The 27,507-nt window shown below is 50.0% G+C and overlaps 1 protein-coding gene across 2 annotated transcripts in view; it reads left to right on the top strand.

The window, feature by feature from the left end:
• The window catches only part of LOC129858306 (protein FAM91A1-like), a 164,485-nt gene that overhangs the window by 134,741 nt on the left and 2,237 nt on the right, over nt 1–27,507 (top strand). For both annotated transcript variants that reach the window (XM_055927454.1, XM_055927455.1), the window contains 7 exons: nt 2,586–2,720; nt 6,604–6,717; nt 7,018–7,090; nt 7,308–7,454; nt 22,365–22,463; nt 26,461–26,584; nt 26,869–26,938. In XM_055927454.1, the coding sequence (XP_055783429.1) occupies nt 2,586–2,720; nt 6,604–6,717; nt 7,018–7,090; nt 7,308–7,454; nt 22,365–22,463; nt 26,461–26,584; nt 26,869–26,938 (762 nt within the window). The remainder of the gene's footprint in view (nt 1–2,585; nt 2,721–6,603; nt 6,718–7,017; nt 7,091–7,307; nt 7,455–22,364; nt 22,464–26,460; nt 26,585–26,868; nt 26,939–27,507) is intronic.

Genomic DNA, 27,507 nt, shown 5'->3' with positions numbered 1-27,507 from the left:
AGGAGGGTGGATCAGGAGGGTGGATCAGCACCAGTCAGGAGGGTGGATCAGTACCAGTCAGGAGGGTGGATCAGTACCAGTCAGGAGGGTGGATCAGCACCAGTCAGGAGGGTGGATCAGTACCAGTCAGGAGGGTGGATCAGTACCAGTCAGGAGGGTGGATCAGTACCAGTCAGGAGGGTGGATCAGTACCAGTCAGGGGGGTGGATCAGTACCAGTCAGGAGGGTGGATCAGTACCAGTCAGGAGGGTGGATCAGCACCAGTCAGGAGGGTGGATCAGTACCAGTCAGGAGGGTGGATCAGCACCAGTCAGGAGGGTGGATCAGTACCAGTCAGGAGGGTGGATCAGTACCAGTCAGGAGGGTGGATCAGCACCAGTCAGGGGGGTGGATCAGTACCAGTCAGGAGGGTGGATCAGTACCAGTCAGGAGGGTGGATCAGCACCAGTCAGGGGGGTGGATCAGTACCAGTCAGGAGGGTGGATCAGTACCAGTCAGGAGGGTGGATCAGTACCAGTCAGGAGGGTGGATCAGTACCAGTCAGGAGGGTGGATCAGTACCAGTCAGGAGGGTGGATCAGCACCAGTCAGGGGGGTGGATCAGCACCAGTCAGGGGGGTGGATCAGTACCAGTCAGGGGGGTGGATCAGTACCAGTCAGGAGGGTGGATCAGGAGGGTGGATCAGTACCAGTCAGGGGGTGGATCAGGAGGCTGGATCAGCACCAGTCAGGGGGGTGGATCAGTACCAGTCAGGAGGGTGGATCAGTACCAGTCAGGTGGTGGATCAGCACCAGTCTGGAGGGTGGATCAGCACCAGTCAGGAGGGTGGATCAGGGTGGTGGATCAGTACCAGTCAGGAGGGTGGATCAGGAGGGTGGATCAGTACCAGTCAGGAGGGTGGATCAGGGTGGTGGATCAGTACCAGTCAGGGGGGTGGATCAGTACCAGTCAGGAGGGTGGATCAGGAGGGTGGATCAGCACCAGTCAGGGGGGTCGATCAGTACCAGTCAGGGGGGTGGATCAGTACCAGTCAGGAGGGTGGATCAGTACCAGTCAGGAGGGTGGATCAGTACCAGTCAGGAGGGTGGATCAGTACCAGTCAGGAGGGTGGATCAGTACCAGTCAGGAGGGTGGATCAGTACCAGTCAGGAGGGTGGATCAGTACCAGTCAGGGGGGTGGATCAGTACCAGTCAGGGGGGTGGATCAGTACCAGTCAGGGGGGTGGATCAGTACCAGTCAGGAGGGTGGATCAGCACCAGTCAGGAGGGTGGATCAGCACCAGTCAGGAGGGTTAATCAGTACCAGTCAGGGGGGTGGATCAGGGGGGTGGATCAGTACCAGTCAGGAGGGTGGATCAGCACCAGTCAGGAGGTGGATCAGTACCAGTCAGGAAGGTGGATCAGTACCAGTCAGGGGGGTGGATCAGTACCAGTCAGGGGGGTGGATCAGTACCAGTCAGGGGGGTGGATCAGTACCAGTCAGGGGGGTGGATCAGTACCAGTCAGGGGGGTGGATCAGTACCAGTCAGGGGGGTGGATCAGTACCAGTCAGGAGGTGGATCAGTACCAGTCAGGAGGTGGATCAGTACCAGTCAGGAGGTGGATCAGTACCAGTCAGGAGGTGGATCAGGAGGGTGGATCAGCACCAGTCAGGGGGTGGATCAGTACCAGTCAGGAGGCTGGATCAGTACCAGTCAGGAGGGTGGATCAGGCTGTTTTCTATCAGGATTTTAAAATTATTGTAAATTCAATAAACTTTGTTGGTTGATGGATTGAGTTGAACACTGAGTTGACCCCATCCTTGGCTGGGATCCAGTTGACCCCATCCTTGGCTGGGATCTAGTTGACCCCATCCTTGGCTGGGATCTAGTTGACCCCATCCTTGGCTAGGATCCAGTTGACCCCATCAATCAATCAATCAATCAATCAATTTTATTTTATATAGCCCTTCGTACATCAGATAATATCTCGAAGTGCTGTACAGAAACCCAGCCTAAAACCCCAAACAGCTAGAATGCAGGTGTAGAAGCACGGTGGCTAGGAAAAACTCCCTAGAAAGGCCAAAACCTAGGAAGAAACCTAGAGAGGAACCAGGCTATGAGGGGTGGCCAGTCCTCTTCTGGCTGTGCCGGGTGGAGATTATAACAGAACTATGCCAAGATGTTCAAAAATGTTCATAAGTGACAAGCATGGTCAAATAATAATCATGAATAATTTTCAGTTGGCTTTTCATAGCTGATCATTAAGAGTTGAAAAACTGGGAAAACTTGGCTGGGATCTAGTTGACCCCATCCTTGGCTGGGATCCAGTTAACCCCATCCTTGGCTGGGATCCAGTTGACCCCATCGTTGGCTGGGATCCAGTTGACCCCATCCTTGGCTGGGATCCAGTTGACCCCATCCTTGGCTGGGATCCAGTTGACCCCATTCTTGGCTGGGATCCAGTTACCCCATCCTTGGCTGGGATCCAGTTGACCCCATTCTTGGCTGGGATCCAGTTGACCCCATCGTTGGCTGGGATCTAGTTGACCACAAATCAACCATACATTCATTAATAAATAAATGTTATTGATGTTCCCCCTGCAGCACATTGGGCCAGCCATCCCTGAGGTGAGCTCCATCTGGTTCAAGCTCTACCTGTACCATGTGACCTGCCAGGGTCCTCCCTCCCTGCTGCTGTCCAAGGGCTCCAGGCTCCGGAAACTACCGGACACCTTCCAGGTCAGTCTGTAGAAACTACCAGACATCTCCCAGGTCAGTCTGTAGAAACTACCAGACATCTCCCAGGTCAGTCTGTAGAAACTACCAGACATCTCCCAGGTCAGTCTGTAGAAACTACCGGACACCTTCCAGGTCAGTCTGTAGAAACTACCGGACAACTTCCAGGTCAGTCTATAGAAACTACCGGACATCTCCCAGGTCAGTCTATAGAAACTACCGGACATCTCCCAGGTCAGTCTGTAGAAACTACCGGACACCTTCCAGGTCAGTCTATAGAAACTACCAGACATCTCCCAGGTCAGTCTGTAGAAACTACCGGACACCTTCCAGGTCAGTCTATAGAAACTACCGGACACCTTCCAGGTCAGTCTATAGAAACTACCGGACACCTTCCAGGTCAGTCTATAGAAACTACCAGACATCTCCCAGGTCAGTCTATAGAAACTACCGGACACCTTCCAGGTCAGTCTATAGAAACTACCGGACACCTTCCAGGTCAGTCTGTAGAAACTACCAGACATCTCCCAGGTCAGTCTGTAGAAACTACCAGACATCTCCCAGGTCAGTCTATAGAAACTACCAGACATCTCCCAGGTCAGTCTGTAGAAACTACCGGACACCTTCCAGGTCAGTCTGTAGAAACTACCGGACAACTTCCAGGTCAGTCTATAGAAACTACCGGACATCTCCCAGGTCAGTCTATAGAAACTACCGGACATCTCCCAGGTCAGTCTGTAGAAACTACCGGACACCTTCCAGGTCAGTCTATAGAAACTACCAGACATCTCCCAGGTCAGTCTATAGAAACTACTAGACATCTCCCAGGTCAGTCTATAGAAACTACCAGACATCTCCCAGGTCAGTCTATAGAAACTACCGGACATCTCCCAGGTCAGTCTATAGAAACTACCGGACATCTCCCAGGTCAGTCTATAGAAACTACCGGACATCTCCCAGGTCAGTCTATAGAAACTACCGGACATCTCCCAGGTCAGTCTGTAGAAACTACCGGACATCTCCCAGGTCAGTCTATAGAAACTACCGGACATCTCCCAGGTCAGTCTATAGAAACTACCGGACATCTCCCAGGTCAGTCTATAGAAACTACCGGACATCTCCCAGGTCAGTCTGTAGAAACTACCGGACATCTCCCAGGTCAGTCTATAGAAACTACCAGACATCTCCCAGGTCAGTCTATAGAAACTACCAGACATCTCCCAGGTCAGTCTATAGAAACTACCGGACATCTCCCAGGTCAGTCTATAGAAACTACCGGACATCTCCCAGGTCAGTCTATAGAAACTACCGGACATCTCCCAGGTCAGTCTATAGAAACTACCGGACATCTCCCAGGTCAGTCTATAGAAACTACCGGACATCTCCCAGGTCAGTCTGTAGAAACTACCGGACATCTCCCAGGTCAGTCTGTAGAAACTACCAGACACCTTCCAGGTCAGTCTATAGAAACTACCAGACATCTCCCAGGTCAGTCTATAGAAACTACCAGACATCTCCCAGGTCAGTCTATAGAAACTACCGGACATCTCCCAGGTCAGTCTATAGAAACTACCAGACATCTCCCAGGTCAGTCTATAGAAACTACCAGACATCTCCCAGGTCAGTCTATAGAAACTACCAGACATCTCCCAGGTCAGTCTGTAGAAACTACCAGACATCTCCCAGGTCAGTCTATAGAAACTACCAGACATCTCCCAGGTCAGTCTATAGAAACTACCAGACATCTCCCAGGTCAGTCTATAGAAACTACCAGACATCTCCCAGGTCAGTCTATAGAAACTACCGGACATCTCCCAGGTCAGTCTATAGAAACTACCGGACATCTCCCAGGTCAGTCTATAGAAACTACCGGACATCTCCCAGGTCAGTCTGTAGAAACTACCGGACATCTCCCAGGTCAGTCTGTAGAAACTACCAGACACCTTCCAGGTCAGTCTATAGAAACTACCAGACACCTCCCAGGTCAGTCTATAGAAACTACCAGACATCTCCCAGGTCAGTCTATAGAAACTACCAGACATCTCCCAGGTCAGTCTATAGAAACTACCAGACATCTCCCAGGTCAGTCTATAGAAACTACCAGACATCTCCCAGGTCAGTCTATAGAAACTACCAGACATCTCCCAGGTCAGTCTATAGAAACTACCAGACATCTCCCAGGTCAGTCTGTAGAAACTACCAGACATCTCCCAGGTCAGTCTATAGAAACTACCAGACATCTCCCAGGTCAGTCTATAGAAACTACCAGACATCTCCCAGGTCAGTCTATAGAAACTACCAGACATCTCCCAGGTCAGTCTATAGAAACTACCGGACATCTCCCAGGTCAGTCTATAGAAACTACCGGACATCTCCCAGGTCAGTCTATAGAAACTACCGGACATCTCCCAGGTCAGTCTGTAGAAACTACCGGACATCTCCCAGGTCAGTCTATAGAAACTACCGGACATCTCCCAGGTCAGTCTATAGAAACTACCGGACATCTCCCAGGTCAGTCTATAGAAACTACCGGACATCTCCCAGGTCAGTCTGTAGAAACTACCGGACATCTCCCAGGTCAGTCTATAGAAACTACCAGACATCTCCCAGGTCAGTCTATAGAAACTACCAGACATCTCCCAGGTCAGTCTATAGAAACTACCGGACATCTCCCAGGTCAGTCTATAGAAACTACCGGACATCTCCCAGGTCAGTCTATAGAAACTACCGGACATCTCCCAGGTCAGTCTATAGAAACTACCGGACATCTCCCAGGTCAGTCTATAGAAACTACCGGACATCTCCCAGGTCAGTCTGTAGAAACTACCGGACATCTCCCAGGTCAGTCTGTAGAAACTACCAGACACCTTCCAGGTCAGTCTATAGAAACTACCAGACATCTCCCAGGTCAGTCTATAGAAACTACCAGACATCTCCCAGGTCAGTCTATAGAAACTACCGGACATCTCCCAGGTCAGTCTATAGAAACTACCAGACATCTCCCAGGTCAGTCTATAGAAACTACCAGACATCTCCCAGGTCAGTCTATAGAAACTACCAGACATCTCCCAGGTCAGTCTGTAGAAACTACCAGACATCTCCCAGGTCAGTCTATAGAAACTACCAGACATCTCCCAGGTCAGTCTATAGAAACTACCAGACATCTCCCAGGTCAGTCTATAGAAACTACCAGACATCTCCCAGGTCAGTCTATAGAAACTACCGGACATCTCCCAGGTCAGTCTATAGAAACTACCGGACATCTCCCAGGTCAGTCTATAGAAACTACCGGACATCTCCCAGGTCAGTCTGTAGAAACTACCGGACATCTCCCAGGTCAGTCTGTAGAAACTACCAGACACCTTCCAGGTCAGTCTATAGAAACTACCAGACACCTCCCAGGTCAGTCTATAGAAACTACCAGACATCTCCCAGGTCAGTCTATAGAAACTACCAGACATCTCCCAGGTCAGTCTATAGAAACTACCAGACATCTCCCAGGTCAGTCTATAGAAACTACCAGACACCTCCCAGGTCAGTCTATAGAAACTACCAGACATCTCCCAGGTCAGTCTATAGAAACTACCAGACATCTCCCAGGTCAGTCTATAGAAACTACCAGACATCTCCCAGGTCAGTCTATAGAAACTACCAGACATCTCCCAGGTCAGTCTGTAGAAACTACCAGACATCTCCCAGGTCAGTCTATAGAAACTACCAGACATCTCCCAGGTCAGTCTATAGAAACTACCAGACATCTCCCAGGTCAGTCTATAGAAACTACCAGACATCTCCCAGGTCAGTCTATAGAAACTACCGGGCATCAAAATACAATTTCTCTGGTTGTGAGGATCCCTGGTGATTAATGATGTTGTATGAGTTCCAGGTCTATGACAGGTTGCTGATCACTTCCTGGGGTCACGACCCAGGTGTGGTACCTTCGTCTAACGTGCTGGCCATGCTCAATGACGCCCTCACACACTCCGCTGTACTCATACAGGTAAGAGACACACACACCCGAGTGGCGCAGCTGTCTGAGGCACTGCATCTCAGTGCTAGAGGCGTCACTACAGGCACCCTGGTTCGATTCCAGGCTGTATCACAACCGGCCGTGATCGGGAGTCCCATAGGGCGGCGCAGAATTGGCCCAGCATTGTCAGGGTTTGGCCGGTGTAGGCAGTGATTGTAAATAAAAATGTGTTCTTTACTGACTTGCCTAGTTAAATAAAGGTTAAATAAAATAAAATATATATAATTTAAACACACACACACTCTAACGTAAGTCTCTCTGGGTCCACAGGGCCATGGACTGCAGGGTCATGGAGAGACAGTTCACGTCCCCTTCCCGTTTGACCAGGAGGATCTCAAAGGAGGTAGCTGGTTCTTTAGCTGCTGTATTTGATGCACTGCGATCTATCTGAGCCTGCAGAACTGACGATCGTTTCAGATAATCAAGTCAGAGACCTGTTACTTTTCTCAAGCCCTCTCTTCTTTTGAATTTGGTTGACTACAGGAAGTGACACGTTAGAAGTATCACATGTAAGAGTTGATATAAAACCTAGTTGAACCCTTTCTGCCCCCTCCTCCCAGAGTTCTCCTCCTCCAACATGTGTGTCCACAAGGCCCTGCTGCTGCTGAGGGAGAAGGTGGATTTGGAGCACCAGTGTGGTTACATCACCATGCTCAACCCCAACACCAGGCACCGCAGGAGGGCCAGCGAGAGCTCCGACGGCAGGGGTGAGTGGAGTAGAGGACCGGGGTGGGGGTAGGATCAGACGGCAGGGGTGAGTGGAGTAGAGGACCGGGGTGGGGTTGGGGGTAGGATCAGAATCAGGGGTGAGCGGAGTAGAGGATCGGGGTGGGGTTGGGGGTAGGATCAGACGGCAGGGGTGAGTGGAGTAGAGGACCGGGGTGGGGTTGGGGGTAGGATCATAATCAGGGGTGAGTGGAGTAGAGGATCGGGGTGGGGTTGGGGGTAGGATCAGAATCAGGGGTGAGTGGAGTAGAGGACCGGGGTGGGGTTGGGGGTAGGCTCCGACGGCAGGGGTGAGTGGAGTAGAGGACCGGGGTGGGGTTGGGGGTAGGATCACACGGCAGGGGTGAGTGGAGTAGAGGACCGGGGTGGGGTTGGGGGTAGGATCAGACGGCAAGGGGTGAGTGGAGTAGAGGACCGGGGTGGGGGTAGGATCACACGGCAGGGGTGAGTGGAGTAGAGGACCGGGGTGGGGGTAGGCTCCGACGGCAGGGGTGAGTGGAGTAGAGGACCGGGGTGGGGGTAGGCTCCGACGGCAGGGGTGAGTGGAGTAGAGGACCGGGGTGGGGTTGGGGGTAGGATCCGACGGCAGGGGTGAGTGGAGTAGAGGACCGGGGTGGGGTTGGGGGTAGGATCACACGGCAGGGGTGAGTGGAGTAGAGGACCGGGGTGGGGGTAGGATCACACGGCAGGGGTGAGTGGAGTAGAGGACCGGGGTGGGGGTAGGATCCGACGGCAGGGGTGAGTGGAGTAGAGGACCGGGGTGGGGGTAGGCTCCGACGGCAGGGGTGAGTGGAGTAGAGGACCGGGGTGGGGGTAGGCTCCGACGGCAGGGGTGAGTGGAGTAGAGGACCGGGGTGGGGGTAGGATCAGACGGCAAGGGGTGAGTGGAGTAGAGGACCGGGGTGGGGTTGGGGGTAGGATCACACGGCAGGGGTGAGTGGAGTAGAGGACCGGGGTGGGGGTAGGATCACACGGCAGGGGTGAGTGGAGTAGAGGACCGGGGTGGGGGTAGGATCCGACGGCAGGGGTGAGTGGAGTAGAGGACCGGGGTGGGGTTGGGGGTAGGATCACACGGCAGGGGTGAGTGGAGTAGAGGACCGGGGTGGGGGTAGGATCACACGGCAGGGGTGAGTGGAGTAGAGGACCGGGGTGGGGGTAGGATCCGACGGCAGGGGTGAGTGGAGTAGAGGACCGGGGTGGGGGTAGGCTCCGACGGCAGGGGTGAGTGGAGTAGAGGACCGGGGTGGGGGTAGGCTCCGACGGCAGGGGTGAGTGGAGTAGAGGACCGGGGTGGGGGTAGGATCAGACGGCAAGGGGTGAGTGGAGTAGAGGACCGGGGTGGGGTTGGGGGTAGGATCACACGGCAGGGGTGAGTGGAGTAGAGGACCGGGGTGGGGGTAGGATCACACGGCAGGGGTGAGTGGAGTAGAGGACCGGGGTGGGGGTAGGATCCGACGGCAGGGGTGAGTGGAGTAGAGGACCGGGGTGGGGTTGGGGGTAGGATCACACGGCAGGGGTGAGTGGAGTAGAGGACCGGGGTGGGGTTGGGGGTAGGATCACACGGCAGGGGTGGGTAGTAGGATAGCTGGGCGAGGTGGGTGTAGGTCTGATGGCAGGTGGGTAACAGTGACAGGGTAGTGTGGACAGGAGGAAGGTTACTGTCTCTTTTCAGTGACATTTACCAAGGCATTGATGCACGTACTATCTTCTGCTCCCTGAGACCCAGAACTAATGAGGAGAGCAGTCTGGTTGGCATCCTGGGTTCTGCTCCCTGAGCTGGAGACCCAGAACTAATGAGGAGGGCAGTCTGGTTGGGCATCCTGGGTTCTGCTCCCTGAGACCCAGAACTAATGAGGAGAGCAGTCTGGTTGGCATCCTGGGTTCTGCTCCCTGAGACCCAGAACTAATGAGGAGGGCAGTCTGGTTGGCATCCTGGGTTCTGCTCCCTGAGCTGGAGACCCAGAACTAATGAGGAGGTCAGTCTGGTTGGGCATCCTGGGTTCTGCTCCCTGAGACCCAGAACTAATGAGGAGAGCAGTCTGGTTGGCATCCTGGGTTCTGCTCCCTGAGACCCAGAACTAATGAGGAGGGCAGTCTGGTTGGCATCCTGGGTTCTGCTCCCTGAGACCCAGAACTAATGAGGAGGGCAGTCTGGTTGGCATCCTGGGTTCTGCTCCCTGAGACCCAGAACTAATGAGGAGGGCAGTCTGGTTGGTATCCTGGGTTCTGCTCCCTGAGCTGGAGACCCAGAACTAATGAGGAGAGCAGTCTGGTTGGTATCCTGGGTTCTGCTCCCTGAGACCCAGAACTAATGAGGAGAGCAGTCTGGTTGGCATCCTGGGTTCTGCTCCCTGAGCTGGAGACCCAGAACTAATGAGGAGAGCAGTCTGGTTGGGCATCCTGGGTTCTGCTCCCTGAGCTGGAGACCCAGAACTAATGAGGAGAGCAGTCTGGTTGGGCATCCTGGGTTCTGCTCCCTGAGCTGGAGACCCAGAACTAATGAGGAGAGCAGTCTGGTTGGCATCCTGTGTTCTGCTCCCTGAGACCCAGAACTAATGAGGAGAGCAGTCTGGTTGGCATCCTGGGTTCTGCTCCCTGAGCTGGAGACCCAGAACTAATGAGGAGGTCAGTCTGGTTGGCATCCTGGGTTCTGCTCCCTGAGCTGGAGACCCAGAACTAATGAGGAGAGCAGTCTGGTTGGCATCCTGGGTTCTGCTCCCTGAGCTGGAGACCCAGAACTAATGAGGAGGTCAGTCTGGTTGGCATCCTGGGTTCTGCTCCCAAGATGGAGACCCAGAACTAATGAGGAGAGCAGTCTGGTTGGCATCCTGGGTTCTGCTCCCTGAGCTGGAGACCCAGAACTAATGAGGAGGTCAGTCTGGTTGGCATCCTGGGTTCTGCTCCCTGAGCTGGAGACCCAGAACTAATGCGGAGAGCAGTCTGGTTGTCATCCTGGGTTCTGCTCCAGTCTGCAGCCAACACGGAGCTTCTTGGCCAAAGCAGTGACAGAATGACAACAAGGCTACAAATGGACAACCTTCCTCTGGCTCACTGGCACGTTTCAAATGGCACTCTATTCCCTATATAGTGCACTTCCCTGTTCCCTATATAGTGCACTTCCCTGTTCCCTATATAGTGCACTACTTTAGACCAGGAGTTCTACTAAGCTATATGGAATTAAATAATGTCAATCCCAGGATCACTTAGCCATTTGATTATGAATTTTAAGAGCCCTTGAAGTATAAAAAAATATATATATATTTGATGAAAAATGGAATTTGATCTTTTAGCCCGTACAAATGCATTGAAGAACAGATTCACTACATAGAACAACAGATATTATTGCCATTTAACTATCTTAATATATTCTTCCCTTCATTTTTTAAACTGGTACCGGGGGACCTTCAGACGAGTCTTGTGGGCGTCCTACACCAAAACGTTCAACATGTTCGTGGAAGTCTCGCCTTTCCATATTAGTGTGTTGCCCACACTGTTGGGACTCTACAGACAGAAGTTGGCAGATGAGCAGACTTCCGAAGAGTCCCAGGACATTTGTGAGGGTCACAGAGCAAAACGGAGAACGTGTCGTGTCCGCGAGAGTCTCATCTTTCCCTAGAAAGGCCAAACCGTTCGTTCGCTACAGACGTTTTCGAGATGTCTCATGGTCTGAAAAACACCGCTCTCGCTCTGACACCTTTCACCAGAAGTGCGACATTGGCGTATGAGGCGCATCCAATGCAAAAAAAACTGCCATCAGTCTGGTTTAATGGTGTTAAGGTACCAGTGAAGTAACGATAGCCATCAGTCTGGTTTAATGGTGTTAAGGTACCAGTGAGGTAACGATAGCCATCAGTCTGGTTTAATGGTGTTGAGGTACCAGTCTGGTTTAATGGTGTTAAGGTACCAGTGAGGTAACGATAGCCATCAGTCTGGTTTAATGGTGTTGAGGTACCAGTCTGGTTTAATGGTGTTAAGGTACCAGTGAAGTAACGATAGCCATCAGTCTGGTTTAATGGTGTTAAGGTACCAGTCTGGTTTAATGGTGTTAAGGTACCAGTCTGGTTTAATGGTGTTAAGGTACCAGTGAGGTAACGATAGCCATCAGTCTGGTTTAATGGTGTTAAGGTACCAGTGAGGTAACGATAGCCATCAGTCTGGTTTAATGGTGTTAAGGTACCAGTCTGGTTTAATGGTGTTAAGGTACCGGTGATGTAACGATAGCCATCAGTCTGGTTTAATGGTACCAGTGACGTAACGATAGCCATCAGTCTGGTTTAATGGTGTTAAGGTACCGGTGATGTAACGATAGCCATCAGTCTGGTTTAATGGTGTTAAGGTACCAGTCTGGTTTAATGGTGTTAAGGTACCAGTCTGGTTTAATGGTGGTAAGGTACCAGTCTGGTTTAATGGTGTTAAGGTACCAGTGAGGTAACGATAGCCATCAGTCTGGTTTAATGGTGTTAAGGTACCGGTGATGTAACGATAGCCATCAGTCTGGTTTAATGGTGTTAAGGTACCAGTGAGGTAACGATAGCCACCAGTCTGGTTTAATGGTGTTAAGGTACCAGTGAGGTAACGATAGCCACCAGTCTGGTTTAATGGTGTTAAGGTACCAGTGACGTAACGATAGCCATCAGTCTGGTTTAATGGTGTTAAGGTACCGGTGATGTAACGATAGCCATCAGTCTGGTTTAATGGTGTTAAGGTACCAGTCTGGTTTAATGGTGTTAAGGTACCAGTCTGGTTTAATGGTGGTAAGGTACCAGTCTGGTTTAATGGTGTTAAGGTACCAGTGAGGTAACGATAGCCATCAGTCTGGTTTAATGGTGTTAAGGTACCGGTGATGTAACGATAGCCATCAGTCTGGTTTAATGGTGTTAAGGTACCAGTGAGGTAACGATAGCCACCAGTCTGGTTTAATGGTGTTAAGGTACCAGTGAGGTAACGATAGCCATCAGTCTGGTTTAATGGTGTTAAGGTACCAGTGAGGTAACGATAGCCATCAGTCTGGTTTAATGGTGTTAAGGTACCGGTGATGTAACGATAGCCATCAGTCTGGTTTAATGGTACCAGTGAGGTAACGATAGCCATCAGTCTGGTTTAATGGTACCAGTGAGGTAACGATAGCCATCAGTCTGGTTTAATGGTGTTAAGGTACCGGTGATGTAACGATAGCCATCAGTCTGGTTTAATGGTACCAGTGAGGTAACGATAGCCATCAGTCTGGTTTAATGGTACCAGTGAGGTAACGATAGCCATCAGTCTGGTTTAATGGTGTTAAGGTACCAGTGAGGTAACGATAGCCATCAGTCTGGTTTAATGGTACCAGTGACGTAACGATAGCCATCAGTCTGGTTTAATGGTGTTAAGGTACCAGTGAGGTAATGATAGCCACCAGTCTGGTTTAATGGTGTTAAGGTACCGGTGATGTAACGATAGCCATCAGTCTGGTTTAATGGTACCAGTGAGGTAACGATAGCCATCAGTCTGGTTTAATGGTACCAGTGAGGTAACGATAGCCATCAGTCTGGTTTAATGGTACCAGTGAGGTAACGATAGCCATCAGTCTGGTTTAATGGTACCAGTGAGCTAACGATAGCCATCAGTCTGGTTTAATGGTACCAGTGAGGTAACGATAGCCATCAGTCTGGTTTAATGGTGTTAAGGTACCAGTGAGGTAACGATAGCCACCAGTCTGGTTTAATGGTGTTAAGGTGCCAGTGAGGTAACGATAGCCATCAGTCTGGTTTAATGGTGTTGAGGTAACGATTGCCATCAGTCTGGTTTAATGGTGTTAAGGTACCAGTGAGGTAACGATAGCCATCAGTCTGGTTTAATGGTGTTAAGGTACCAGTGAGGTAACGATAGCCATCAGTCTGGTTTAATGGTGTTGAGGTACCAGTGAGGTAACGATAGCCATCAGTCTGGTTTAATGGTGTTAAGGTACCAGTGAGGGGACGATAGCCATCAGTCTGGTTTAATGGTGTTAAGGTGCCAGTGAGGGGACGATAGCCATCAGTCTGGTTTACTGGTGTTAAGGTACCAGTGAGGTAACGATAGCCATCAGTCTGGTTTAATGGTGTTAAGGTACCGGTGATGTAACGATAGCCATCAGTCTGGTTTAATGGTACCAGTGACGTAACGATAGCCATCAGTCTGGTTTAATGGTGTTAAGGTACCGGTGATGTAACGATAGCCATCAGTCTGGTTTAATGGTACCAGTGAGGTAACGATAGCCATCAGTCTGGTTTAATGGTACCAGTGAGGTAACGATAGCCATCAGTCTGGTTTAATGGTGTTAAGGTACCAGTGAGGTAATGATAGCCACCAGTCTGGTTTAATGGTGTTAAGGTACCAGTGAGGTAACGATAGCCATCAGTCTGGTTTAATGGTACCAGTGAGGTAACGATAGCCATCAGTCTGGTTTAATGGTACCAGTGAGGTAACGATAGCCATCAGTCTGGTTTAATGGTACCAGTGAGGTAACGATAGCCATCAGTCTGGTTTAAGGGTACCAGTGAGGTAACGATAGCCACCAGTCTGGTTTAATGGTGTTGAGGTACCAGTGAGGTAACGATAGCCATCAGTCTGGTTTAATGGTGTTAAGGTACCAGTCTGGTTTAATGGTGTTAAGGTACCAGTCTGGTTTAATGGTGGTAAGGTACCAGTCTGGTTTAATGGTGGTAAGGTACCAGTGAGGTAACGATAGCCATCAGTCTGGTTTAATGGTGTTGAGGTACCAGTGAGGTAACGATAGCCATCAGTCTGGCTTAATGGTGTTAAGGTACCAGTGAGGTAACGATAGCCATCAGTCTGGTTTAATGGTGTTGAGGTACCAGTCTGGTTTAATGGTGTTAAGGTACCAGTGAGGTAACGATAGCCATCAGTCTGGTTTAATGGTGTTAAGGTACCAGTCTGGTTTAATGGTGTTAAGGTACCAGTCTGGTTTAATGGTGTTAAGGTACCAGTCTGGTTTAATGGTGTTAAGGTACCAGTGAGGTAACGATAGCCATCAGTCTGGTTTAATGGTACCAGTGAGGTAACGATAGCCATCAGTCTGGTTTAATGGTACCAGTGAGGTAACGATAGCCATCAGTCTGGTTTAATGGTACCAGTGAGGTAACGATAGCCATCAGTCTGGTTTAATGGTACCAGTGAGGTAACGATAGCCATCAGTCTGGTTTAATGGTACCAGTGAGGTAACGATAGCCATCAGTCTGGTTTAATGGTACCAGTGAGCTAACGATAGCCATCAGTCTGGTTTAATTGCAGCGTTCCTGTTGCTAATTGTTTCTCTCATCATCATGATGATCTTTGCTAATAAACATGTCACCCCAGCCTCTTACCTACAAAAGATTGCGTTAAATATATATTATAAAATTGTAAAGGGATGAGTTAACAATGTGTGATTTGCCGATTTTAATTTGTCTGAATAGGTTATATAAGAGGCGCATGTGTGTACCGATAGGACGCATGGGGTGTCAGTAGGTCCGTTTTGTACCGACAAACTGTGGTTCTATGTAGAAACCAGACCAACGTATCCCCAAGCAGCTGGGAGAGTGTGAACGATCAGTTATGTACAACAGGGAACCAATCAGTTCGTAAAGTGGTGCGGCGACACAAATCTAACAAGCCATGACTTCCCTCAGAGGAAAAGACAAGGAACAACTTGGAGATTCAAGCGAGAGTAATGAACAGTTAAATACTATCAAGGAAAAAATGCTCTCAGAACAAACAAACTGTTCGACTCTGTTATTATAAAAGTAGATTCGCTAAAAAGAAAGTAGAAGCTAATGTGTCAGATGCACAAACAAGGCATGTGCATGAATGAATACGACAACAAAATGTACCTTTTGGGAAAAAAGCTGCAAACTTTAGAAGATTAATTGGACCAGGAAGCAAACAGAATGAGACAACATGAGAATATTGTCCTTACCGGAAGACGAGCAAAAAGTAGATCTTTCTAGCTACGTTGTCAAACTAATGTCAGAGGATCTTGACATGGGTATATCACCAGAAGATCTGAAACGATGCCATCGGATCGGGGTGAAACAGAGGAACGCTAAATACCCACGTATGGTAATCTTCAAACTGTGGAACTATCAGACCAAAATAAACATGAGGGCAAAGGGGAGAAAGGAGGTCAAAATCCATGTCCGGTCCATTCGATTCATCCAGAACCTGTCTGCTAAGCTGAGAGAGGGACACAAAGAAAGGAATTCAGAATTAAGTCTCAACTCCGCTTCCCGGCAGTGCTGTGAGTATGGAAGGTAACGCGCATGATGGAATTCAGAAGTGTCGATGAAGCTCTAATCAAGCTACAAGAAACCTTTCCAGTTTAAAGGAGGAGAACCCCCTGCTCTGAGAAGAGGAAGAAGTAGGAAACCTTCCCAGTTGAAGGAGGAGAACCCCCTGCTCTGAGAAGAGGACGAAGTAGGAAACCTTCCCTGTTGAAGGAGGAGAACCCCCTGCTCTGAGAAGAGGACAAAGTAGGAAACCTTCCCAGTTGAAGGAGGAGAACCCCCTGCTCTGAGAAGAGGACGAAGTAGGAAACCTTCCCAATTGAAGGAGGAGAACCCCCTGCTCTGAGAAGAGGACGAAGTAGGAAACCTTCCCTGTTGGAGAACCCCCTGCTCTGAGAAGAGGACGAAGTAGGAAACCTTCCCTGTTGAAGGAGGAGAACCCCCTGCTCTGAGAAGAGGACGAGGTAGAAAACCTTCCCTGTTGAAGGAGGAGAACCCCCTGCTCTGAGAAGAGGACGAAGTAGGAAACCTTCCCTGTTGGAGAACCCCCTGCTCTGAGAAGAGGACAAAGTAGAAAACCTTCCTTGTTGGAGGAGAACCCCCTGCTCTGAGAAGAGGATGAAGTAGCAAACCTTCCCTGTTGGAGGAGGAGAACCCCCTGCTCTGAGAAGAGGACGAAGTAGGAAACCTTCCCTGTTGAAGGAGGAGAACCCCCTGCTCTGAGAAGAGGACGAAGTAGGAAACCTTCCCAGTTGAAGGAGGAGACCCCCCTGCTCTGAGAAGAGGACGAAGTAGGAAACCTTCCCTGTTGAAGGTGGAGAACCCCCTGCTCTGAGAAGAGGACGAAGTAGGAAACCTTCCCAGTTGGAGGAGGAGAACCCCCTGCTCTGAGAAAAAATGATGTGCGCACTACAGTCGTGGCCAAAAGTTGAGAATGACACAAATATTAATTTTCGCAAAGTCTGCTGCCTCAGTTTTGTATGATGGCAATTTGCATATACTCCAGAATGTTATGAAGAGTGTTCAGATGAATTGCAATTAATTGCAAAGTCCCTCTTTGCCATGCAAATGAACTGAATCCCCCCAAAAACATTTCTATTGCAGTTCAGCCCTGCCACAAAAAGACCAGCTGACATCATGTCAGTGATTCTCTTGTTAACCTCTCTAGGGTATGTGGGACGGTAGCGTCCCACCTCGTCAACAGCCAGTGAAACTGCAGGGTGCCAAATTCGAAACAACAGAAATCCCATAATTTAAATTCCGTATTTTTTGTTCGGTAAAGTACATATTTATATCCAAAAATCTGAGTTTAGGCAAGACGCTACTGTCTCACTTGGCAAAAAGCCTGAGAAAATGCAGAGCGCCAAATTAAAATGAATTACTATGAAAATTACTATAAAATCAAACTTTCATTAAATCACACATGAAATATACCAAATTAAAGCTACACTGGTTGTGAATCCAGCCAACATGTCAGAATTCAAATAGGCTTTTCAGCGAAAGCATACTATGCTATTATCTGAGGATAGCACCATAGTAAACAAAAGAGAGAAAACATTTCAACCCTGCAGGAGCGACACAAAACGCAGAATAAAAATATAATCCATGCCTTACCTTTGACGAGCTTCTGTTGTTGGCACTCCAATATGTCCCATAAACATCACAAATGGTCCTTTTGTTCGATTAATTCCATCGATATATATCCAAAATGTATTAATGGCGCCTGTTTGAACTTGTTATCAGTATAAAAGACACCTGTCCACAACCTCAAACAGTCACACTCCAAACTCCACTATGGCCAAGACCAAAGAGCTGTCAAAGGACAAAGGACACCAGAAACAAAATTGTAGACCTGCACCAGGCTGGGAAGACTGAATCTGCAATAGGTAAGCAGCTTGGTTTGAAGAAATCAACTGTGGGAGCAATTATTAGGAAATGGAAGACATACAAGACCACTGATAATCTCCCTCGATCTGGGGCTCCACGCAAGATCTCACCCCGTGGGGTCAAAATGATCACAAGAACGGTGAGCAAAAATGCCAGAACCACACGGGGGGACCTAGTGAATGACCTGCAGAGAGCTGGGACCAAAGTAACAAAGCCTACCATCAGTAACACACTACGCCGCCAGGGACTCAAATCCTGCAGTGCCAGATGTGTCCCCCTGCTTAAGCCAGAACATGTCCAGGCCCGTCTGAAGTTTGCTAGAGAGCATTTGGATGACCCAGAAGAAGACTGGGAGAATGTCATATGGTCAGATGAAACCAAAATAGAACTTTTTGGTAAAAACTCAACTTGTCGTGTTTGGAGGACAAAGAATGCTGAGTTGCATCCAAAGAACACCATACCTACTGTAAAGCATGGGGGTGGAAACATCATGCTTTGGGGCTGTTTTTCTGCAAAGGGACCAGGACGACTGATCCGTGTAAATGAAAGAATGAATGGGGCCATGTATCGTGAGATTTTGAGTGAAAACCTCCTTCCATCAGCAAGGGCATTGAAGATGAAACGTGGCTGGGTCTTTCAGCATGACAATGATCCCAAACACACCGCCCGGGCAACGAAGGAGTGGCTTCGTAAGAAGCATTTCAAGGTCCTGGAGTGGCCTAGCCAGTCTCCAGATCTCAACCCCATAGAAAATCTTTGGAGGGAGTTGAAAGTCCGTGTTGCCCAGCAACAGCCCCAAAACATCACTGCTCTAGAGGAGATCTGCATGGAGGAATGGGCCAAAATACCAGCAACAGTGTGTGAAAACCTTGTGAAGACTTACAGAAAACGTTTGACCTCTGTCATTGCCAACAAAGGGTATATAACAAAGTATTGAGATAATCTTTTGTTATTGACCTAATACTTATTTTCCACCATAGTTTGCAAAGAAATTCATTAAAAAACCTACAATGTGATTTTCTGGATTTTTTTTCTAATTTTGTCTGTCATAGTTGAAGTGTACCTATGATGAAAATTACAGGCCTCTCTCATCTTTTTAAGTGGGAGAACTTGCACAATTGGTGGCTGACTAAATCCTTTTTTCCCCACTGTATGTCAACTGTTCTATGGATGTGTGTGTATATGAATGGGAGTATATATGAATGGGAGTATATATGAATGGGAGTTGTGGTAAACCGTGAGGTGTTGGGTTGAGCGTGCAGAGATTAACACAGAGACAGGGAGGTTTTAGTCCGCAAAAACAACTTTACTAAGACAGAAAATAAACATAACAAAGAAAATCACTTAGGTTTTGCTCGGTCCTTCTCTACTTTTGCTCGGTGTCGGTCTCTCCTGGTTCTCTCCCGCGGTGTGCCACAGTGCTCCTTTTATGTGGCCTCCACAGCTGGTTGGCACTTTCCCATAATTGCCTCCACTTGGAGCTATCCGTGTCGGGGTGCCCAGCTCCCGTATTCCCAGCAGAGGGAGCCAAAGTTGCATCACGTACCTCTCCTCTATTGCCATCCCTCGGGGTAGACCTCCTGGGATACCAGCCCCCCCCCTAGCCCTGACTGGGAGGGAGGCATGCTCAGGGCTAGGTTGGCATCCCTCCTGGAGAGTGCCGTGCTGGGCCCCCGACCACTGGATGACAGAGAAAGAGAATCGCTGTAAGGACAGGAACCAGCGGGTGACACGGTCATTCGTGTTCTTTCCTCTTGCCATCCACACTAGGGGGGGGTATGGTCAGTGATCAGGGTGAACTGCCCACTTCACGGCGAGGCACTCCTTCTCTACAATCGAGTATTTCTTCTCCCTCGGGAGGAGCTTCCTGCTTCTCCCTCGGGAGGAGCTTCCTGCTTCTCCCTCGGGAGGAGCTTCCCAACTACATGATTGGGTGGTCCTCGCCTTCCTGCTCTTGGGACAAAACGGCCCCTACCCCAGTGTCCGACGCGTCTGTCTGGACCAGGAGGTTTTTTGAGAAGTCCGGGGTGACGAGTACCGGGTGCGAACATAGCGCATCCTTCAGGGCCTGGAACGCCGCCTCTGTGTCCTCCGTCCATCGCACAGTCTGGGGTAGTCGTGCCTTCGTTAAGTCTGTGGGTGGAGAAGCTATTGCGGCAAAGTAAGGTACAAATCTACTGTAGTATCCTGCTAACCCCAGGAATGACTTCAACTGACTCTTGGTTCGGGGGACCAGGCATCCCCTAATGGCAGCGATTTTTTTTCTTGGGGTTTCACATTTCCCCTCCCGATCTGATATCCCAGGTATTCCACCTCGGCGTAGCCCATCTTGCACTTGTGGGGGTTCGCGGTCAGGCCTGCATCCCTTAGCTCATCAACCACGGCCTGTAACCTACAAAGATGTGACTCCCAACTGTCCCTGTGCACAATTATGTCATCCAGATAAGCAGCAGCGTACTCACTGTGCGGCTGCAAGACGCGGTCCATGAGATGCTGAAAGGTCGCTGGTGCCCTGTGGAGCTCGAAAGGCAGAACCCGGTAGTGGTATAGCCTCCCCGGGGTGGAGAAAACAGTCTTCTCCCAGGAGGCCGCTGCCAGTGGCACCTGCCAATACCCATTCGTCAGGTATGACGTATCTTGCCATCCCCAAGTGGTTGATCAGTTCGTCCACCCAGGGCATGGGGTAGGCATCAAACTTACTGACCTCGTTCAGGCGCCGGAAGTCATTGCGGAAGGTTCCGTCCGGTTTCGGAACCAGTACTATGGGGCTAGACCACTCACTGTGGGACTCCTCCAGTACCCCCATTTCTAGCATTTCCGTCACTTTCCGCTGGACCTCCGGACTTCTGGTATCCGGTATGGCCGTTTACACACTTTTTCTCCCGGATAGAAATATGGTGTTTCACGAGATCCGTGAACCTCGGAGAACACGGACGCGTTCCGCTGGACAAACTCTCTGAGCTCTTGTCGTTGGGTCGGGCTGAGGTCTTCCCCCATTGCAACTTCGACCGAGGGCGGGCCCTGCTGTGGCCGGGTCCACGTTACGCACAGAGCCTCGCGTGCGTGCCATTTCTTCAGTAAGTTCACATGGTAAAGCTGTAGGGGTTTTCTCCGCCCCGTTTGGCGGACCTTATAGTTGACGTCGCCTACCCGCTCAAAGATGTCGTAGGGCCCATGTCACGTAGCCAGGAATTTACTCTCCGTTGTAGGGATCAGTACCAAGACCTTATCACCTGGTTGGAACTTTCATGGTCGGGCCCCCCGGTTGTAGACACGCTCCTGGGCACATTGCACCTAGGCCATGTGCTCTCTCACCACTGGCCAAATCGCCGTCATCCTCTCCCTCATCTCCTCCACATGTTCTACTACGCTGCGAAGGGGGGAGGCTGCTCTTCCCAGACCTCCTTGGCTAGGTCCAGCAGCCTGCGGGGCCGACGTCCATACAGGAGCTCAAAGGGGAAGAACCCCGTGGATGCTTGGGGTACCTCACACACTGAAAACATCAGGTGGGGCAGCAGCTGGTCCCAGTTCCTCCCGTCTCTCTCGATGACTTTCTTCAGCATCTGTTTTGGGGTCTTATTGAAGCGTTCCACCAGCCCGTCCGTTTGTGGATGGTACACACTGGTCCTCACCTGTTTTATTTGTAACAGATTACATCTTTCATCACACGAGACATGAACGCGGTGCCCTGGTCCGTTAGGATTTCCTGCGGAATACCCACCCGGCTAAATAGATGGAAGAGCTCCCGTGCGATACCTTTTGCTGCCGCCGTGCGTAGCGGGATTGCCTCAGGATACCGGGTGGCGTAATCCACGATCACCAGGATGTATTGGTGTCCCCTCACGGTCTTCACCAACGGACCCACCAGATCCATTGCCACCCACTCGAATGGTACTCCTATAATGGGCAAGGGAACCAAAGGGTTTCTATAATGTACCCTCAGAGCTGTGATCTAGCACTCCGGGCAACTACAGCAGTAGTCCTCCATGGCGCGCTTGACTCCGGGCCAGTGGAACTGGTTCCCAATTCGCTCCCTGGTTTTCTCCATCCCCAGGTGTGCCCCAAGCAGGTGGGTGTGGGCAAGCTGCAACACAGTCCTAACATACTGGCTGAGCAACAAGTCTTTTGTCTCCCCATTATGCTTTACTACCTGATACAATAAATGATGCTTGATTGCGAAGTGGGGATAGCGCGTATCACTTACCCCAGGTAACAGTATGCAATCCACATCAATCACCTGGCCCCTAGCGTTCTGGAGATTGGGGTCTTCTAACTGGGCCGCCCCGAACTGACCCGTGAGGATTCCCGTGTCGGGAGGTCCGTCTAGTGCCTCCACCTCCATAAAGGGGAGCTTGAGGTCTTCCTCGCACTTTCCCCTAATTGCCTCCACTTGGAGCTATCTGAGTCGGGGTGCCCAGTTCCCGTATTCCCAGCAGAGGGAGCCAATGTCGCATCACGTACCTCCCCTCTATTACCATCCCCTGAGGTAGACTTCCTGGGATACCACAGAGTGTATATGAATGGGAGTGTGTGTGTATACTCAGTGTATAATGATTTGATATTGTCTATACAGGAGACAGTCGTCTGGGAGGTGGGTAACTTGTTATATTGTCTATACAGGAGACAGGCATCTGGGAGGTGGGTAACTTGTTATATTGTCTATACAGGAGACAGTCGTCTGGGAGGTGGGTAACTTGTTATATTGTCTATACAGGAGACAGTCGTCTGGGAGGTGGGTAACATGTTATATTGTCTATACAGGAGACGGTCGTCTGGGAGGTGGGCTGGAGGTTAACAGCAGTACGGAGTCCTTTGAGCTGGTCACAGAGGACAACAATGGAGGAAAGCAAGCCGCAGAAGGTATAGTACAGCCTGCTCAAACTACTGTGCGATCTGAAATAGCACCCTATTCCCTATGTAGTAGTGCACTACTTTTGGAGAAGGAAAGCAGAAGGGACATTACAGTAGGGGTGTTTCTCAAAATGCGTACTAACGTTCTCCGAGCAAAGTGGAGGGTCGGAGGGTGTTAAACGGATGCGTACTCCGTTTGTACATATTTTTAAACATCAAGGAAAAGCTTCAACGAAAAGTATGCACAGAAATATGACAAATATATAAAAAACGATGCACCATGTATTGAAATCAGTGGCCGCCATTATTTGAGCTGAAGCAAGAAAAAAATCAATTCCAACTTCAAAATTACATTTTGCCCTTTCACATCTCCTATGTTGCCTGCCTACAATCTTTTATCTTGATACGTTAATAAATACAGGCTGTGTTAATTTTGTTATGTTTATCTGCCTACAATACCCACAGTAATGTGCGTAAATCGCAATCCCATAGTTAGTCAATAGGGCTAACTGGCTAGCTACTACTGTTAGCTATCTAGATAGCCACAAAGAATTTGCAGCTACCTTGCATAACGTTAGTGTTAAGTCATTTTTGCCTGTTTAAACTATCTGGTTAGCCACATTATTACGATTCACATACAGCTAAGCTGATAATTATGAAGTAAAACGTTTGCTTTGTGTACATCTTGTTGCGTCTTCATTGTTGCCATTGTCCTGGCTGGAAGAATGTTTAGTGAATGGAGAGGTCCAGCGTGAGGTAATACAGTAGGGGGAGTGCTGCTCAGCGTGAGGTAATACAGTAGGGGGAGTGCTGCTCAGCGTGAGGTAATACAGTAGGGGGAGTGCTGCTCAGCGTGAGGTAATACAGTAGGGGGAGTGCTGCTCAGCGTGAGGTAATACAGTAGGGGGAGTGCTGCTCAGCGTGAGGTAATACAGTAGGGGGAGTGCTGCTCAGCGTGAGGTAATACAGTAGGGGGAGTGCTGCTCAGTGTGAGGTAATACAGTAGGGGGAGTGCTGCTCAGTGTGAGGTAATACAGTAGGGGGAGTGCTGCTCAGCGTGAGGTAATACAGTAGGGGGAGTGCTGCTCAGCGTGAGGTAATACAGTAGGGGGAGTGCTGCTCAGCGTGAGGTAATACAGTAGGGGGAGTGCTGCTCAGCGTGAGGTAATACAGTAGGGGGAGTGCTGCTCAGCGTGAGGTAATACAGTAGGGGGAGTGCTGCTCAGCGTGAGGTAATACAGTAGGGGGAGTGCTGCTCAGCGTGAGGTAATACAGTAGGGGGAGTGCTGCTCAGCGTGAGGTAATACAGTAGGGGGAGTGCTGCTCAGCGTGAGGTAATACAGTAGGAGGAGTGCTGCTCAGCGTGAGGTAATACAGTAGGAGGAGTGCTGCTCAGCGTGAGGTAATACAGTAGGGGGAGTGCTGCTCAGCGTGAGGTAATACAGTAGGGGGAGTGCTGCTCAGCGTGAGGTAATACAGTAGGGGGAGTGCTGCTCAGCGTGAGGTAATACAGTAAGGGGAGTGCTGCTCAGCGTGAGGTAATACAGTAGGAGGAGTGCTGCTCAGCGTGAGGTAATACAGTAGGGGGAGTGCTGCTCAGCGTGAGGTAATACAGTAGGGGGAGTGCTGCTCAGCGTGAGGTAATACAGTAGGGGGAGTGCTGCTCAGCGTGAGGTAATACAGTAGGGGGAGTGTTGCTCAGCGTGAGGTAATACAGTAGGGGGAGTGCTGCTCAGCGTGAGGTAATACAGTAGGGGGAGTGCTGCTCAGCGTGAGGTAATACAGTAGGGGGGAGTGCTGCTCAGTGTGAGGTAATACAGTAGAGGGAGTGCTGCTCAGCGTGAGGTAATACAGTAGGGGGAGTGCTGCTCAGCGTGAGGTAATTCAGCAGGGGGAGTGCTGCTCAGCGTGAGGTAATACAGTAGGGGGAGTGCTGCTCAGCGTGAGGTAATACAGTAGGGGGAGTGTTGCTCAGCGTGAGGTAATACAGTAGGGGAGTGCTGCTCAGCGTGAGGTAATACAGTAGAGGGAGTGCTGCTTAGCGTGAGGTAATACAGTAGGGGGAGTGCTGCTCAGCGTGAGGTAATACAGTAGGGGGAGTGCTGCTCAGCGTGAGGTAATACAGTAGGGGGAGTGTTGCCCAGCGTGAGGTAATACAGTAGGGAGGGTGCTGCTCAGCGTTAGGTAATACAGTAGGGGGAGTGCTGCTCAGCGTGAGGTAATACAGTAGGGGGAGTGCTGCTCAGCGTGAGGTAATACAGTAGGGGGGAGTGCTGCTCAGCGTGAGGTAATACAGTAGGGGGAGTGCTGCTCAGCGTGAGGTAATACAGTAGAGGGAGTGCTGCTCAGCGTGAGGTAATACAGTAGGGGGAGTGCTGCTCAGCGTGAGGTAATACAGTAGGGGGAGTGCTGCTCAGCGTGAGGTAATACAGTAGGGGGAGTGCTGCTCAGCGTGAGGTAATACAGTAGGGGGAGTGCTGCTCAGCGTGAGGTAATACAGTAGGGGGAGTGCTGCTCAGCGTGAGGTAATACAGTAGGGAGGGTGCTGCTCAGCGTGAGGTAATACAGTAGGGGGGGTGCTGCTCAGCGTGAGGTAATACAGTAGGGGGAGTGCTGAGGTAATACAGTAGGGGGAGTGCTGCTCAGCGTGAGGTAATACAGTAGGGGGAGTGCTGCTCAGCGTGAGGTAATACAGTAGCGGGAGTGCTGCTCAGCGTGAGGTAATACAGTAGTGGGAGTGCTGCTCAGCGTGAGGTAATACAGTAGGGGGAGTGCTGCTCAGCGTGAGGTAATACAGTAGGGGGAGTGCTGCTCAGCGTGAGGTAATACAGTAGGGGGAGTGCTGCTCAGCGTGAGGTAATACAGTAGGGGGAGTGCTGCTCAGCGTGAGGTAATACAGTAGGGGGAGTGCTGCTCAGCGTGAGGTAATACAGTAGGGGGAGTGCTGCTCAGCGTGAGGTAATACAGTAGGGGGAGTGCTGCTCAGCGTGAGGTAATACAGTAGGGGGAGTGCTGCTCAGCGTGAGGTAATACAGTAGGGGGAGTGCTGCTCAGCGTGAGGTAATACAGTAGGGGGTGTGCTGCTCAGCGTGAGATAATACAGTAGGGGGAGTGCTGCTCAGCGTGAGGTAATACAGTAGGGGGAGGGCTGCTCAGCGTGAGGTAATACAGTAGGGGGAGTGCTGCTCAGCGTGAGGTAATACAGTAGAGGGAGTGCTGCTCAGCGTGAGGTAATACAGTAGGGGGAGTGCTGCTCAGCGTGAGGTAATACAGTAGGGGGAGTGCTGCTCAGCGTGAGGTAATACAGTAGGGGGAGTGCTGCTCAGCGTGAGGTAATACAGTAGGGGGAGTGCTGCTCAGCGTGAGGTAATACAGTAGGGGGAGTGCTGCTCAGCGTGAGGTAATACAGTATGGGGAGTGCTGCTCAGCGTGAGGTAATACAGTAGGGGGAGTGCTGCTCAGCGTGAGGTAATACAGTAGGGGGAGTGCTGAGGTAATACAGTAGGGGGAGTGCTGAGGTAATACAGTAGGGGGAGTGCTGAGGTAATACAGTAGGGGGAGTGCTGAGGTAATACAGTAGGGGGAGTGCTGAGGTAATACAGTAGGGGGAGTGCTGAGGTAATACAGTAGAGGGAGTGTACACTCGTGCATTTAAAAGCATTGGATTAATGCAAGTATGGCTGGAGGGAGTTTCCAACCTATTCCTGACACCGTTCCATTTCTTTTAAATGTGGGAGAGTACGACTGCACATTTGTCTGTGTTACTGTGAGGTTATGTCAAATTGGGATTTCCATCCTTGGCAAAGATCATATAGTTGTATTTTAAATATTATTATAGTCCATTCTATATGACTTCTCTCTCCTCCGTGTCCCCGTTTGATGACGTCATAATGCTCCCCCCTTGCCCGTGTGATGACGTCATGATGCTCCCCCCTTGCCCGTTTGATGACGTCATGACGCTCCCCCTTTTCCCGTGTGCTGATGTCATGTTTTGTTCCCCCTGCAGTTCCGTTGACAGAAGACGAGTGGGTCCCTCTAGAGCTGTGCTATGGGATGCCCCTCTTCAGCTCCGAGCTCAACCGCAAAATATGCCGAAAGATCGCCTCTCACGGCCTCTGTAGCAAAGACAGGTACGAGAAGAACATAATGAGGTTTTTTAATGTCTTGAAAGGGAGAAGGTGTTGATTTATAAGCGGTCCTTTGTAGCTCAGTTGGTATAGTATGGCAATGTTAACTCCAGGGTAGTGGGTTTGGTTCCCTGGACCACTCATACGTAAAATATATTCACGCACGACTGACTGAAAGTCGCTAAGGATACAACCGCTTGCTAAATGGCATATATTTTATTATTATTTACTACTATTATCATTTTTTTAAGAACTTAAGTTGACGGTGTAATTCTTTGTTGTTTCAGCCTTCAAGACTTACTTCATTCCAGCCGAAAACTATCAGTGAATGTTCTGAGTTTTGTTCAGTCATTCCAGGTAAAAGGTCTCTCTCCGTGTGTGTGTTCTGTACTATTCTGCCTCAATGCCACTTGAAGAGCGCCCCTGTCAAACCAGCCAGTCGCATAATGACAACCAGAACACTTTGTTTCCCTTTGAAACAACACTCAAGTCTAGACAGACATCCCACACACATTAAAAGGATTGCTGGTTTGTTGTAGAGAGGAGGTCTCCTGTATGTCTCCCAACACCACCACATTGTTATGTCTCTCTTGTCGTGATGTGTGTTTCGTCCTATATTTTTAATCCCAGCCACCCGTCCCCCCGCAGGAGGCCCTTTGCCTTTTGGTAGGCCGTCATTGTAAATAAGAATCTGTTCTTATTAACTGACTTGCCTAGTTAAATAAAGGTTAAATATAACAAAATAAAAATTGAAAGTACCTGGTTACACAACAGAAAAGGTCATTCAATGTTTTCCAACTGTAACTGTAAATTTGAATTTCGTATTGCACAATTCCAGGTATTTGTGATTGGACAACTCCTGCCCTTTCAATCCATTTTCTTCCGCTTGGTGCCTAATGAACACGACCCTGTACTGTATTATACAC

Source organism: Salvelinus fontinalis, chromosome 6 (genome assembly GCF_029448725.1).
Source record: "Salvelinus fontinalis isolate EN_2023a chromosome 6, ASM2944872v1, whole genome shotgun sequence".
In the NCBI taxonomy this organism is placed as follows: domain Eukaryota; kingdom Metazoa; phylum Chordata; class Actinopteri; order Salmoniformes; family Salmonidae; genus Salvelinus; species Salvelinus fontinalis.
Note: the sequence above shows the minus strand (reverse complement) of the source record. Positions and strands in the feature narration are given on the sequence as shown.